The sequence below is a fragment of the Lepus europaeus genome, chromosome 4, assembly GCF_033115175.1.
Source record: "Lepus europaeus isolate LE1 chromosome 4, mLepTim1.pri, whole genome shotgun sequence".
NCBI lineage: Eukaryota > Metazoa > Chordata > Mammalia > Lagomorpha > Leporidae > Lepus > Lepus europaeus.
The window spans coordinates 12,649,085-12,665,455 of record NC_084830.1 but is presented as its reverse complement, the minus strand read 5'-3'; the positions used below and the strand labels follow the sequence as shown (position 1 = coordinate 12,665,455).

Below are 16,371 nucleotides of genomic sequence, written 5' to 3'. Positions count from 1 at the left end.
GGAAGGGTCTGAAGAGAGCATAGTGGAGTGGCTCCTGGCTTTGTGGCTCGTGGCTGGGAACTCCACACGGAGAGGCACAATATGACCTGGAAGTGGTTCTGCAAACGCCTGATTAGGTCTGGACTCAATGTCCAACTGACAGGAAACACGGAGGAGAGGGGAACATGCTAGGGGAACATGGGGCTGCAATCAGCAAATCCCAGACAGGAAACAGCTCACAAATAACTCAGTTCCTCAACGAGTAAGTTACCAGAAAAGGAGGCTGATGCAAGAACGCTTCAGTCTAAGGAATGAGACAAATCAGTCACCTGTAATGTACAGGCCTTAGTTGGTCCTTATTCAAATAATTTGCTTTTGAAAAAGGCCCAATATTTTTGAAACAATTAGAAACGTGAGCACTGAGTATCTGACGATATTAAGGGATTTTTTTTTTGAGATGTGATAATGAGACTGCATGTGTATAAAATGCTAAGATGTCTGGGCTTTGCTATGGAATTACTATGCACAGCTGGTAAGTGTTGGAGAGGAGTATCTGGGCAGGGTGGAGAAGGCTGCATTACAGTATGCTATGAGACAGTTTTGTGTGAGGGGACCTTAAGAAGCTTGTGGAAGTAGTGGCCTTTGGCCTGGCGGTTGAGACGCCAGTTAGGGCACCCATATTCCATGTCACAGTGCATGGGTTTGAGTCCTGGCTCCAGCTCCTGATTCCAGCTTCCTGCTAATGCACTCTGGGAGACAGCAGGTGATGGCACAAGTAACTGGACTCTGTCACCCACATGGGAGACTTGCACTGGGTTCCCAGCTCCCAGCTTTGTCCTGCTCAAACCCAGCTGTTGCAGGCATCTGGGTAGAGAACCAGCAGATGGTAGCTTGCTTGCTCTTTCTTTCTGCCTCTCAAATTAGAAAAACAAAACAAAACATTTTTTTGTATTAAAAAAAAAAAAGGTTTTTGGAAAGCAGAATTCTGGTACAGAAAAAACTGAAAACAGGCAGTTTTTTCATAATACACATTTTTCATGAACATTTGGAAGACCCTGTGTTTGCAGACTTCACACAATGAACTTATCTTTTAATTGTACTTTCCATAAAATTTTTGAAGTACCCTCCATATATGTTTACTATAAGATATTTCAAAGATTAAAAAATCCACAGGAAAAGAGAACGGGAGGAGAATAATGGGGAGGTTGGAAGTGGGCTGAGTGGGAGCTCTGAGCAACAGAGCAGAGCGAGGGAAGGTAGAGGGTGGTCCCCAAGGGTGGGACAGGCAGGGTCTCCTTGGGACCACGTGGTGGGCTTCTTTGTGGATTCACTGAGAAAGCACAGGCGAGTCCTCCTAAGCAGAGACACAGTGTGGGCTGGGAGGGCATGAGCCCGGACTGCCAGGAGCAGGAAGGCGTGGTGTGAGGTTGGGGGACAGGATGGCGGGACCCCCACCCTGACTGAATGCTTCTTCCAGCCGTATCCAGCTGTTGGATGCAGTCCAGTGAGCAGAACACAGTGCAGGAGGAGTAGGAAGATGAGGGAGAAGGCTAGGTAGTGGCTCTGGTGATGGGCTGATGCTAGGGCGGCAGGGAGGGGTGGCCATGAAGCAGGGAGCACAGGGAGCAGGTGGCAGCAGCATGGAGGGTCCCAGTGGGGTCTAGGCATTGTTGGGGTTTGGGAGCTGGAGGAGCAGATGGAGGGATTCAACAGTCACGTGTGAGTGACACAGGGTGGACTCTGGGGCAGACTACAGATGGGGTAAAGGCACCTGGGGAATTTGCCTCAAACCTCTCTGAGATCAGGATAGCTGTTTGGGCAGTTGAAACAAGAAATACAACCAACACCAAGCACGGATACCACTGGGCAACCTTGGGGAAGCCTTGCATCCTGCTCCGGAGAGAATCATTCTGCTGCATCGGGGCTCCCTCACGCTACTGCACAGGAGCCTGGCCCCCCCGACCAGTCCATCACCTTCTAAATGTGTCACCTGACTGAAGAACCTTGGGGAGGGGTGGATTTCAACCACCCAACCAACACTAAACCCTCATTTACTCGAACGAGGCCACAGAGCACTGGACTCCGGTCAGAAGTCTGGCTGCCGGCACTTGACAGTCCTCAGAGCCACTCTGGGCTCCTCTGAGCCCATCTCTACCTAACATAGGCCCTGCTGCCTTGCAGGTTCATGTGAGGAGCAAACGAGCCGTGTGCTCCTGAAGGTGCCACTCTGACACTAAGGCACAGAAGAGCGGTGGCGCTGTCTTCAGTGTAATCACAGGAGACTGAGGTTTTGGTTTTGCATGCAGAAAGCTCGGTCAGGACTGAAATGGGGTCCGAGGGTTGAGTGTCTTAGCTTGGCACAGAGGCAGCATGCACAGACCCTGCTCCGCTGTCTTTCCCGAGCCTGGGCATCTCCCCTCTGCACGGCACAAGCTGTCCCAGGGACAGCAGTGAGGGGTTCACGGGAGCAGGACTTCCTTTTGTCCTTAGAACCTTACGAAGCAGGTGTTACCTTCCCCTGTCTACAGAAGAGGATTTTGAGGCTTCTTCAGTGAGGCTACTAAGTCACTTGTCTAGAGCCACAGAACTTGTAAGTGGTCAAGCTGGTACTGGCTCCCAGGTCTCCCTGCTTTTACAGAGGAGAGGCAACGGTGCTGGGAGACCACAAACATGTGTCTTCAGAAAAATGTGTTAACTCTTAGGAGGGCGCGATGACCCCTTATTTACAAGCAAACACAGGAGAGAGAACTCTTACCTTTCTGAGGTAGTTTAGGAAGAACTCTTGGGCCAAGGGCAGTCTTTGCAGAACTGGCGCTGATTAATAAATAAGAATCACTGAGGATCTAAAAGTGCTGTCATATCAACAGTGATTTGTCATTCAAGGAAATCACAGGCATTTACAGGAAGAGTTCAAGAATCCTTTCAAAATGTCTTTAACAAAAGATTATCATCTATTTTCTGCATTTTTCCTTTGGGTGGAACAGGAAAATGGTGAAAAAAAATGTCTATTAATGACAAAGCCAAAGTTCTCCATCTCAGAGCTTTTTCCAGTGGTAACAATGTTTATGAAAATACTTACTGAGTCATGGCCCCACACAGCAGCACTCACCTCACACAATCCCACAGGCAGCCCTCGTCTGCCCCATTTCCAGACAGGGATACAAAAGTGACACAAGTGTCCCCGGCTGGCAGGTAGTCCGGGCTGGTCAGTGGTGGCCACGGAAATTCAGTGGGCCTCCAGAGCCCTCACTTCCTCCCGTTTGCCAAAGTCCACTGCTGGGTTCTCAGGCTTCCAGGCTTGCCCTGGCTGTGGCCTCCATTTGCTGGACATGCAAATGAGTAGGGGTAAAAACGCCCAAGTCCCAGGAAAGGCTGTCCCACCACCATGTGGTCTCAATAAGCCAATGAGGCATCTATTAGTTGGAAACTTCTCTTTCCCTTTAACAAGGAGCTACATTCCCAGGGCCGGGGCACTGCACACCTGAAAAGCAATGGCAGCCAACACGCCTGAGCCATGTCTGCTAAGAACCTTTTTATTCTCTGGCTCTCCTTTTGTGTCCTCTGACGCCTAAGCAGTGGCATCTTTTACTACTTTCTATCCTAATTAGATTTAGCAGGAAAAGGGAGAGGCAAACCAACCACAGAAGAAGACCCAAAGAAAGAAGGTGAGATGCACACGTTCCTCTCTGCCATCCTGACCCTCAAGCCCCTGGGTCTGACTGCTCTGTCTCAACTCACTGGAAACCCTCCCAGCTGTGGATCCTGGAGGAGACCAGGCTTGTGGCAAAGCCACTACACTAACAAGAAGCAGCAAACACGAGAGCGCTCGGGCTTGGCTTCTAACGGTGCTGGAGCCTGACCTCCTCAAGGCAGTTTCAGCTTCTTCCTGGGGAAGCACAGCTACGCACGGCTACGGTGTGAGAATGTCATTCGATCTTGGCCACGTATGGACGGCCAAGGCCTACAGAGTCATCACTTCCTTACCCAGAAGCCTCTTCATCAATCACGTGTGCTTGCACCTGGGGTTTTTCCTATCTATCTGCCAGGAACCCGAGACCACTGCCACTGGGGGTGCTGTGTGTACACATGTGTGGCTGTACACAGGTAGGGGAAGGAAGACTCAACAAACCCTCAAATGTCTCTAGTTTCCCCTCGGCTTGACCCCGTTTAACAACATTTTATGGATGCCTGCTGGGTGTCACTCTTCTCGCTCTGGAAGCAGGCTGTCTGAACTTGAGCTGCAGGAGGACACAGTGAGGAGTGAGAGGTGGGTATGAGGGTGAAGAAGGGGCATGGGATACGGGAGAGCACTGGCTGCGGGACCACCTCTGTGGGCCTTGTTTTCCAATCACCTTGTGGAAGTGAGGATGACAACCTCGCAGGGTTGTATGGATTAAATAAGATAGTGGTTATTAAAAGAAATGAAGTTCTGTTTTTCCACCTATGACAAACACTGGAAAATAACCCCTCGACACTGCTGGCTCTGTTCCTGAGGCTGTCTGGAAGTGGCTCGTTATGTCCATATCTCAGATCACACCTCGAGAGAAAACCCTTTGGGGTGCAGCTGGGATAAAAACTGCCCACAGCTCTCTCAGCGTCCACGGGAGGAAAGGCACACCCTTTCAGCCCAGCGCAAAAACAAATCTTACACCTGGGGCCCTATTCTGATGTCTGAAAATCTCTGGATTACTATATCAAGTTCCCTGAAGAGTACATTTTCAATCCCAAGTCTGCAGAAGGAGCCGTAAGCTTTCTTAAAACACGAAAATTAAAAACAAGAACGTGTTCTGGCAGGCGCCGTGCTGACTCTGACTACCAGGCAGGGGAGTTGAGTTCCCTGCCTGTCATTGCACGGGCAGAGCTGTGCTGCCAAAACCATGGTCTACAGAGAGAAGCTGGGCCAGCGCCCTCTGCTCAGCGGTGAGATGTGCATGCAAGCGGACTGTGAATGCTTGGTTTCTCCCTGGAACCAGCACCGCCCGCTGACCACACTTTGAGTAGCACTGGCAAAGTCACTACCGGCCACGTCCACTGCAGCCAGGAGCCTGACAGAGGAGGGAACTTGCCAGGGCTGCTTACCTCGACTGCTGAGAGAGCCCTTCAAACTTGTTTGCAGTCTTACTTGAAGATGAGGAGCCCACATCGTTTCCTACGAGGAAAACCGCAAGTCAGAAGCTGCATCTGTGACACGGGATACGCGGGTTTGGCAGACAGACAGGCACTCCTCAGGTTCCAGAAAGGCACTTAAAAGACTCCACCCAGAACGAATGCATTTCTGGCATTAAAGCAAAATCCAGTTCAGCACTGTTTGGGGCTTTCACAAGGTTTTTACTGCTAGCATGGGAGTTATGTCAAAGAAGCAAGCAGTCTGCTCCCTGGGAAGGCCTCTAAAAGAACTTAGGAACTTGGTGCTGAAGCTCTTGTCCCTTGCCTGTGGGGCAGAAAAAATAGAAAGATTTTGAATTGACCTAGAGATTCCCATGTGGGGAGACCACCCCCAACCAGCCAGACTCAGAAAAATATAGTAGTGACAACTGGTGCCCTGCTGGGCAAGGCCCCACTTACCCACTCATCACTCAAACACTCATGTTTATTAAGCATCTACTTTGTGCATGGAATGCTGTGGAGCAGGAGGCACAAATGCAAACCAAACGTCACCGCTCTGGCAGCGTAGGGTCTGGCCTGGGAGACTTATGCACAGCAACTATTCTAATAATGTGGAATGAAATGAATGCTGAATTAGCTAGGTTGCTGTGAAAATGCAGAGGAAATAGTGCAGAAAATCTAATTGGTAAGAGGGGGCAGGGAGTGTCCCTGGAGGCACTGAACAGGTGAAGAACTTTGCAGCTGGAGGAGCAGCAAAAGCAGAGGCAGACAAGTCCAAGTGCACCTTGTCCAGAAGGTCAAAGGACTGGTTGCAGTAAAATAGGGCTCTTCTGAGACCATCTCATGGCAGGAGAAGTGCAGGGCAGTGCAGGGGCCCTGAGCTGCTAGGCACCCAGGAGGAGCCCTGGGGACCCACAGGGGCAGAGCCAGGAGCTGGGGCTCTTGTTCACCTCCCTGCCTGCCCTTCCAGCAGCTGTTCTGCAAACTCCAAACATTCTCTTCCTTTGGCAGATGCTGCTCTTTCCCTGCTGACACAACCCGTGATACCACCCGGGGGCAAGTGGGGCGGGCTGGCTAAGCGGCTCAGAAACAGGAAGGTAGACAGCAGAGGATGGGGTCTGTGGAAAGACCTGAACGAACCCTCCTTCTACACGATGCATCTGCTCAACAGCACCAACAGCTGCCCAGGTGCCTCCAACACCCCCCTGGCCCTGTTTCCTCACAACAACCCCACTGAGAGGCACTGGCATCACTGTTCCCCTTCAAAATTCAAGAAAGTGAGGCTAAGCCAGTGAGTGGCTGCAGGCCCGGCAACTGAGTGACATGCCCGCGTCCCTACCATGGATCTGTGCTCTTCACTGCATATCACGAATGCCCGATAGTCACACGAGTAACAGCAACGCCATTTCCTGAGCTCTTTCCACGAACAAGGTACTGTGCTCAGTACCTCAAAGTAACCATGCTCAGGAAATGGGCAATAACCGCTCCCCACATTATGGGAGTTTATGAAGAAACAGGGAGGGAAGCAAAGCAACTTGCCCAAGCTGAAGTGGCAGAGAAGGGTCAGAGCCCACGTCCAAGGTCTGTCTCTGAACTACCTCACGCTCTCATCCCCCAGACCTACTTGATCTACTGAACCAGGAAGGCTGGCAGAGTGCTAAGACTGGACTTCCCAGGCAGAATGTTCTGTAACTCTAGGATATATACACAAAAAGCAACAAGCTAAACTGGCATTACCTGGCCCACAGACCTTCAAATGACTTTTGTTGAATTTTGATAAGATATTCCTCCTACTCATCAAGTTAGCTCCATGAGCCTGTAACTTAATATTTCAGGGCTTCTTTAGTTACCTCTTAGGAAATCCTCTGAGCTCTGATTTCTTTCAGGCAGGCATTTCTCTGCCACACCACATTCAATGCTGAGTCTCTGGGGCTGGATATCAAATCTCACCCATTCAGACTTAAATGAGCCATAACAACCACAATATTTATGGAATAAACTGTTGCATTTGCTAATTCCCTTTCAAGATAGAAAACATTAACCCACACATGCCGGAGTGAAGCCGGGGCCAGAGAGGCTGCTGAAGCCCCCAGCTCTGCGTGGTCCCTGTGCGGTCACACGGCTGAATCATCAGACTAGGGTGGGTGTTGCTGCCCAACACGGACAGGTCAAGCTAAGCAGAATCCTCATTTAACCTTCCTGTCTGCCCACTTAGGGGACTGTCTATCCTCTGGAGATACTGTTTCCATGCTCCTCTAACTGTGCCTCTTCTGTTCCTTTCCCTCCCATTCTTGGTGAATTCCTACACCACCTCCCAAGTCACACGCTGAGAATTCTCCTCCTCCTTGTGAGCTGTGGCTGACAGTGTGGATTAGGGAGCCAGAGAAGGCTGGTTCTGAATTCTCACGGCAGCTCTGAGCAGTGACTGTGAGTCTGGATGACAGCTTCCTCTCTGAGGCCTCCACTTCTTCCTGCGCGCCCTGGGGTTGACAACAGGAAAAGGAAGAAGTCTCTACCCCAAGGCTCTTTAGCGAGGCAATGCTAATTTGAAATGCACTTACTGGGTGTTTCAAACACTGAGCTCTTTTTCACCTCCAAGTCCTAGCCTTGAAATGTGAGAAGTGAACCACTTTGTGGTATAGTTTTTCATTTACTATTTGCTCTACATTAAAGAAAAATGCGACCCAGTGGCCGATGCTGAACATTAATGATTCCCAGAGGTCAGTAAACCAGGGATTGGCAGGATATGGATAACTACACAGACTTCCAAGATGTTCATCAGTGTACGTTACAGCCTCCCACGACAGCCACTGCAGCACTATCTCTGAACGTCAAAGGAGAAGGGTCCGGTAAGAACACTGGGGTCAAAACCTGCAGTCTACTTCTAGCTACTGTACGAGACCTGATGTTACGGATTTTGTGAAGAGATGGTACCCTTGGGCTTCATTTTCATCTTCTGCTACTTTTACTCTTCCGGTGTCCTCATTTCCTTAGCGTTTAAGCTGCATTACAATATGTTCATCTGTTATAAAGTAGGTTATCAAAAACAGGGAGAGGTTTAATGAAATGCCACTTCAAAAATCAGAGGCCTGTTTGTTTTCTTATCGAAAGCCTGCCTGAGAAGTCTCCTGAGACAGATGGCTGCGCTCAACAGAGGAGGGACTGCAGTCACGTGACACCTGGGCTATTTTGAGCACGATGGACACTGCGATTCTGCAGTGCCCATCCCTCCCTGGGCAGAGCTGGAGCCGCACACATGGCACCGTGTTGTAGGGGGATGGAGTGGCACTGATAGTGGCGCACGAGCCAAGTGTGACTGATGGTGGAGGCAGGACCTTTGCAAATGAGCTGAATGCCAGAAATGCCCAAGGAGACCAGGAGGAACAAAGTGATGGCAGAGCCAACCAGCGGCGTAAGTTTCAAAGCTCGACAGGTGGAACCTTCTCCTGGTGGAGGAAGAGGCTGCTGAGAGAGAGAGAGAGAGAGCGCGAGCAAGCGCGCAAGTGTGAGAGGGAGCGAGCAAGAGAGAGCACCTATCTATTGATTTACTTCTCAAATGCCTGCTGTGATTTGCACTGGGAACTGGGAATCAGATCTCCTGCATGAGTAACAGGAACACAATTGCTTGAGCCATCACCACTGCCTCCTGGGGTCTGCATCAGCAGGAAGCTGAAGTCAGGATTGGAGCTGGGACTTGAATCTAGGCACCCTGATACAGGATGTGAGCACCCCGTCTGTGGTATTTGTTGCAGCAGCTGTAGGAAGCAGGTTTCTATTTCACGTGACAGTCTACTGTCAAGTCGTCCAGCAAAATGCTAGGGTGAGAGTAAGAGCAACAGTAGCTGCCATTTACTGAGGGCTTCCTATTTTCTGGGCCCTGTGTTTTAGTGCCTTTCTCATTCAGCCTTCACAGTAACTCTATGGGTCATTTAGGCACTATTACCAGTCTCATTTTGCAGCCACAAAAACTGAGGCACTGAACAATTCAGAGAGTCACTGAAAGTCACAGGACTACCAAGAGGTAGAGATGGGATTAGAAGGCTGTGTGACACTACAGCTCGCATCAGAGACTGCTCTACATGTGCCCTGGCAAGGGGCTCGTACACCAGGAACGAAAGGTACAGCACAGAACCACCAGGATACCCTGAATGCCAGAGGACAATGTATGTGTGTGCACACAAGACACTGGACTGGGCAAAGCCTTTAAAGCAGGCCCTAGGAGATCCGGTCTTGAAGAGTGACTAGGCATGAACAGGAATACAGAGAATAATATTCTAGGTTGAGGGCTCAGATTTGAGAGGAAAGAATGAGTTGGGGAAGGTGCTGAATCTTACTCCGGCAGCCAGGTCCTGTTTTGGGGGAGGGAAGGTGAGGTGCGGGGGAAGAGCTAAGAGGCTGCTCCTCTACTATGTCCTGATGCCAGGTGCCTCCCCCAACCCCAGACTTGATCTCTGACAGCCCCAAATCCCTCAGTGTCGTGGGCTGAGGAGAGATGGGAGGTTCAGGGGGACATACGGACAGTGGAAAGATGGGCACGCAGGGAAGCCGCAGGTACTGTGGAAAAATGCAGCTCGGGAGGCTCACCTCTATGTGCCTTCCCAACAAGCGGTCTGGCCCCTGCCTCTGGAACACCATGGTGGCAGGAGACAGGTGTTAGGATCACCAGGCAGTGACCACATGACACAAACGACAACATACCACTTCCTTATGAGAAGTCCCACTGTGTTCATGTGTTCGCCCGTGTGCACTTACATGCCTGCTTCTGACCTGTGCCTGTAGGTGCGTTTAAGTGTATCTTACACTGGAGTTCATGCCAACACATGATGAACAGCCTTGGTAATTCCAGAATTAACATTTATCCTTGTCTGGGGGTGACTACCAGAATCCGTGTCACACGGACAATGGCTCCTGTGCAGCGGGCAGATTTCTGGTTTCCTGTCTTTCAGAGCAGGTTGTAGGTGTGAGGCTCTCAGCTAGTTGTCAGGTGGGCAGTAACTTCTCCATGGTGACAACAGGCTTGTTTCTCAGTGAAAAAAGCTCCTCACTCCACCGGCTCTGGGAGAAAGAAAAGGCCAGGTGCTGGGCTTGCTACTTAGCGCTGCGAAAGAAGTCTTAAAAAATGACAGATTTCATGCCAGAGAAATTTATTTGAGGAATGCTTAAATCCATGTAAAGTGACTACAGGCACTAGAGAAGCTTTACACAGAAATAAAGCCAGGTAAACAAGAGGATCAGAGCTTAATAAAATTTACAAAGAAGGCTAATTTGTGAACTGAGGTATGCAAGTCTAAACAGGAAACGTAACTTTCCATGGGACGTTATTGTGGAGAGAAAAGTCCCTCTCTGATAAAACCTGGGGACTCTGGAAGGCCTAGGGATGCATGCTCAGAAGCCGTCAGAGGCATTCCTGGTATCCACGTGCGTCTGTGCCCGCATGCCTCCGTTATTCTTGCCTTGGTTGTTTCTCCTGGGAACAAATCCCTTAAAACCCCTCTCAAACTCCTGCTCCTCTCCGAGGCCTCCCCTGACTTTCCTATGCAATCGGACAGTCTATCCCTCAGCATTACACAGTACTTACTTAACACAGCCATCCTGACAGTAAAGAACATACAGTTTAATTGTTAGTACTGGTCTGTTGTCCTCAGCTGATCATGAGCTCTGTGAGCATATGGATTGAGAAGGCCCAAGCAATAAACACAGGTGGTGTCAAAAATGAGCTGAATCAACAAATGAATGGCTAAACACTCAGCCACATTCTCACATGTGCACACCCACCCACACCCACACTGTGGCATTTGGGTCAGATGGTGGACAGGTGTGCCAATCTGCAAGTGGACAGTATGGTGTTTTTTTTTTTTCCAAAAAATTTTTAACACTTGATTCAGGCTTTTTATGATGCCTTTAGAAGCATTAAGCTGAATTACCTATCAGCATAAGCACAATCAAAAAACGAAACAGAAAAAAAAAATCCCACAAAGAAACTCTTTGGCAGGAAGTGATGAGACATGCAAAGTAGCAAGTTCTTTCAGCCAAGCTTCTAGGCACATCCATCATGGGCCAGGGCCCTGCGAGGTGATAGGGTGACCCTGCAACTGCTGACGGGTTAGCAGTAAAGATGGAAATTATGTTCCTTGCAGGCAGAAATTTGTCATTTGTGGTCAGTGTCACAGAGGTGATTATACTGGCTGACTCCTGCTAAGTTTATTCATCCTCAAGTGATCACTGAACATCCTCTGTGTGCCTGGCACAATTCCAGGCTCTGCAAACACATGCAAGGACAAGACAGACAAAGTTTCCACTCTCATGGGGCTCCCATCCTCACGGGGGAGAAAGACACGAGGGGACAAGGTGCCTAGGAGAAAATGGATATGCAGAAGGCTCCTTGAGAGAGGTAGGTCAGGGAGACAAACATGCAGGCTGACAATGGAAAGGATTACAGGGCCCAGGCTTTCAAAGAGCACGACAGAGTCTCAGGAAGTACAGGGCCCCTGGAAGAAAGGGAGCATGGTGCATCAAGAAGTGGAGGAAGGCCAGTGGGGAGAGCAGAGCGGCACCAGAGGGGATGGGATGAAGGCCCTGGTCACACAGGCTCCTACAGGCCCACGGCGGGGTGAGCTCAGCAGGACAGCTTCAGAGGGTGGTTCGGAGAAGAGTGACTATGATCTGGTTTTATAAGACAACCTTTCTGGCTATTGCGAGAATGGATCACTCTGCTTTTCTGAGCCCATTTCCTTATCTGTAAGTAAGATTGGCAACACCTACCACACAGAGTTGCTATTATGATTGAATGAGGTCTAGGAAATGCCCAGCACCTTATTACTACTGTTAGTTTTTGATGGTTCTAAATATATTTCACATCACCTCTTGACCTCTGAGGCAGGTCTGATTACAAGCATCCGAGTCCTCATCCAACAGGTGTGTAGCCTGCTACATTTCCTGCATGTGCTGACTGTCCACTGCCCAGTGGAGTCCCACGAACTGCCTGGCCCTGGGCAGCTTTGGCCCTGACTTTGGGTAACTTACCCCAAGGAACTGCGCCTTTGTTTGGGGGCCCATGAGGTAGTGGGCTGGGAGGGTCGGACAGGGTTCTCTTGTGTCCGGGTGGTGGGGGAGGAGGCCTCTTCTTGGATAGGGTGGAGCTGCCACTAGAGGTCTGGGTGCTTAGAGGGAGTGTTGAAGGTGGGCCAGTTGGACCTGGAAGGAAATTGAATGGGGGCAGGAAGGTTAATCCCAGTCTCAGACACAGAACCACCAGTACGCGATTACTTCCACATATTATAATGTGGTACAACAACATACACAGACAAATGTAAACGGCTGGACAGGGCCAAGTCCATCAATCCAACAGCTCACAAAAATAGGGTTTAAAAAAAAAATGTTGGTTTTTAAAAAAAAAAAAGGGGAAATTACAATGAAGGAAATTCAAGTGTGTGCTGTGACAGGACAAAATGCTGGTCAACACAGAATGCTAATGGCTTTAGATCATCATTTAGGGACGATGGGGAAAAATAAAACACATACACATTTCAAGCTGACAACTCACTGGAATCATCACAAAATCTACTGAGGAAGGAGGCTCACAGCAGTACCAGCACAATCAATAGAGAAAGAGCAGAGCACTGAACAAGCTACACCTCCCATGGCCACAGGTTGGGGCAGGCAAATGTTCACATAATAGGATTTTTCTCTCCACCACAACTTTTTCAATAAACTGCCTGAAGTTTTTCTAAAATGAAAAAACAAAAACTTTTCTAAATAATGAAGGACCTAATGTGAAGAGTTACCTGTAAAGAAAGGAAAATCCAAAAATTCTTTTCTTCCAGTTCAAAATTGTTCTAGCAATCATACACCATCTATTGTATTGTATGTATTTGTATTGGACAAATGGTATAAGCTAGACATTTCTATAATTTTTTCTTAAAAAAGGACTCAACTTTCTTCAGAGGCACACAGGATAGCAGTAATGACAGTAATATTCCATATACACACAAGAAACATTACTGCAAAAGTTGGCTTCTTTGAACTTTTTTTCCACTCTTCTTTTTAAAAGCAGTTAAAAGAGCAGTATATGTGTTCTTAGTTTTGTTCATTTGAAGTGACACTGAAGTGGTCGGGGACTCTGCTGGGCACACTGACAGGTATTTCTTTATGGAATATTACCAGGTATATGTTGGAACCATGTTCATGGACAACTTGCTTCTGCAAACATTTAGAGGAAAAAAGAAAAAAGGAAAGAAACAAACAAAAAGCTAAGGACACTGCCACACCCAATGTATAACATGGAATGGTAGATACCTGATGTTCCAGAAAGGCTCCAAAAGAGCTTTCTACATTCTGTGTATTAAAAGAAAAGCTCAATTACTGCTGGCCTCCTTCCTGGGTGACATAAACTTCGGTATTTCCCACTGTTAATTGCCAGTCACTGCCAACACTGACTGAAACCATTATTTCTCAAAGATAGGTTAGTATTGGCAACAGATACTGCTACTTTCACCAGAATTACAATCTGTGTTAGGATTAAGTGAGCACAGCTACATAATTTGTTGTCTGTCCTCCAGATATGACACATGATGGAAGCCTATGGCAACTCCAAATCACTGAAGCTATTTTATTTTTGCAACAACAAGATGACTGTTGGGCTTGGCCTTGCATTTGTGTAATGCTGTGTAGTTTTCAAAATGCATTTGTACATGTTTTATTTCTTGTTTTTTCTCACCACCCTGTGATGTCTGTGGGTCAGGTATTATTGTCCGTATCTGGCAGCCAAGAAAGTGGGGGCTTGGCATGATCAAGGCTACACAGCCACCAGGGACACAGCTGGGACATGCAGGTGTCTACAAATGTTTAGGGGCAGTTGCTCCAGCAAACAATGCTGCTCGTTCCCAAAAGCCAGGGCAGTGTTTCCTGCCCTTGGCACCCGGGAAAATGAAAACGACAACAAACACTCAGTATCAGGAAGTGGTAACTTTCCTCTTGGAAATAAATGGATAATAGATAATGAACAATGGTGAGATTCTCTAGCAAGTTCATCTTTATCGCCACCTAGGGACTTCCTGATGCAGTGCACCTGAAAGGTCACTCAGTTTCCATCCAAATCCTGCCTGGAAACAAAAAATGCCATAGGCAAGTGCACATGGAACTATGTTTCTGTGTAAGACGGCACGTCATGTGCTTATGATCTCAGGAGTGTTCAGACCCAGGAATCGCCCTGTCACCACAAACCAAGCAGAAGCCAACTGCCTGAGACATTTCAGAGATGACGGGATTAGTGCTACACACCTGACTTCCTCTTGTTATTCGTGTCTCCATTTACTTATTTACTGCCTGACTCTCCCACCACACTACAGACCCTACTACTGCCAAGCTTTTCTCTGGCCTGGGAGATAAGTATTTATCGAATACAGGAGCAAACACATTCCTACTTCTCAAAAAATTTAATCTTTATTTACAGGAGGTAGTGAGCAGAGACAAAGATCCCATTTGCTGTCCAGCTCCCAAATTCCTGCAAAGCTGAGAGCCAGGAACTCAATTCAGGTCTCCCACGAGGGTGGCAGGGAATTAATACTGAATCACCACTATTACCTCTCTTGGGGTCTGTGTTGGCAGGAAGCTGGTGTCAGGAGTGGGGACTAGGAATTGGACCCAGGTACTCCAAGGGGGGATGCTGACACCTTAACTGCTAGGCCAAACACCCACCTCCACTTCTATTTTAAAGGCCAGTGATTGTTAAGGACAGGGCATCTCCACTGACAAATCAGAAACTGGGGGGAAGGTATCAGTCCTATAATGAAAAGGAGTAGTCAGTCCTATAATGTAATTTCTTATTTGGAAAGTAAACACATGGACCCACCTATTGCTCCAAACAGAAGCTACAGAGAAGAAGATGCCACAGAATCTTCTTCGTGGGTAGGGCATGATCAAAAAGGCTGAAAAATTCCATATTAGACCCTAGAAAAGCAGACTTAATTTTCTCTTTCTTTTTTTAAAATAGATTTAGAGTTCAGAATATTTCTAAAATCAGCAGCCATTTCTAAAACACTAGGGGGTGTTTTTATGTTAAATAAATCTGAGTATTGGCTCAGTTAGGAAGGAGGATAAAGGTGGCAGAAACAGAACAGAAGACGGCATCCAATCTGACACACAGGCAGGTGGAGGAGACAGAGGTGACTCACCCTTGCTCCACATTTCTGGGCCCAGCAATTTAATCTCAAGAGGCTGCAGCTATCCCTGACCTTTTCCCTGCTCACTAAAGCCCTCTTGGGGAAAACAATGTATTCGTAAACTGCAGAGGGGCTTGGGAAAATCTCACCAAATGAACAATGTTCTATCTTCAACAATAAGGATCTCTCTCCACTCCGACTAGAAAAACTGTCCTGGAAAACACATCACCTGCACCAAAATATAACCCCAAATACCTACTCCTCAAATCATAATCAGTATGCTTTTCAAGTCTCCTTCTCGTGCAGGATTTTCTAGAGCTATCAATTATTGAGTATTATGCACCTGCCCCAAACTTGAGAAGTTTTTACACACATCTTCTGGAGCTTACCTTGTAAAATATGTCTGTCACTACGGTATATTTTAAGGGTGAAAAGCCTCAGGGCCTAGAGAGGATAGGAACCTGGGAATCACAGTGAGTGAGTGCCTGAGTCTGAGTGCCACCCTGCGTGACTGACTCAAGGCTGGGTCCTCAGCCTTGATAACAGCCTGCTTCTCTTCCTCTGAATGGCTTCATATCCTCTCTGGGGACTACATTCAGGGCCACAACTGAGCTCTCTTCACTGGTGCATCCTCATCTTTCAAGGGTCAGATAGAACACAGCCTCATGCAGAACTCTTCTCCAATCCCCCTCTTACCCCCCGGAGCAACTGCTCTGTATCTGAACCCCCACAAGGCTGAACAGCACGAGATGCTGTCTACCTTGTAGCAGAGAGCTCACTCGCTCGCTCTTGCTCTCTCTCTCTCCTCTTTCTCAGCCAGGGCAAGATTCCTATGGCATTCGTACCTGATGCCAATGCCTGGCACATTCTGGGCCTTCAGTGGACATCTATGGAAGTAACTCATCGTCTAAGTCAAAAGGTTTGTTATTCAATGTCCTTGTACATTTGGTTTTCAGTAAAGCAGAAAACCTGGGGAGATATTGCTTAGAAATTTCGAAGGGAAAAAAAATAACAAGACTTATAAGATGGCATGGCAAATTATCTTGGCTCTTACATTTCAAAGGAATTAAAGTATCTTGATGGTTTTTGAAAAACTCGTCCATGAAGTATAATTTACATATTCTAA

The 16,371-nt window shown here is 48.0% G+C and overlaps 1 protein-coding gene across 3 annotated transcripts in view; it reads right to left on the bottom strand.

Moving 5' to 3' along the window:
* Window positions 1–16,371, bottom strand: part of ASAP1 (ArfGAP with SH3 domain, ankyrin repeat and PH domain 1) — a 381,790-nt gene that overhangs the window by 13,208 nt on the left and 352,211 nt on the right. For 2 of the 3 annotated variants that reach the window (XM_062187980.1, XM_062187982.1), the window contains 3 exons: window positions 12,109–12,279; window positions 5,059–5,128; window positions 2,735–2,793 (listed from right to left, as the gene is read on the bottom strand). In XM_062187980.1, coding sequence (XP_062043964.1) covers window positions 2,735–2,793; window positions 5,059–5,128; window positions 12,109–12,279 — 300 coding nt within the window. The remainder of the gene's footprint in view (window positions 1–2,734; window positions 2,794–5,058; window positions 5,129–12,108; window positions 12,280–16,371) is intronic. The other variant, XM_062187981.1, reaches the window with a different exon arrangement.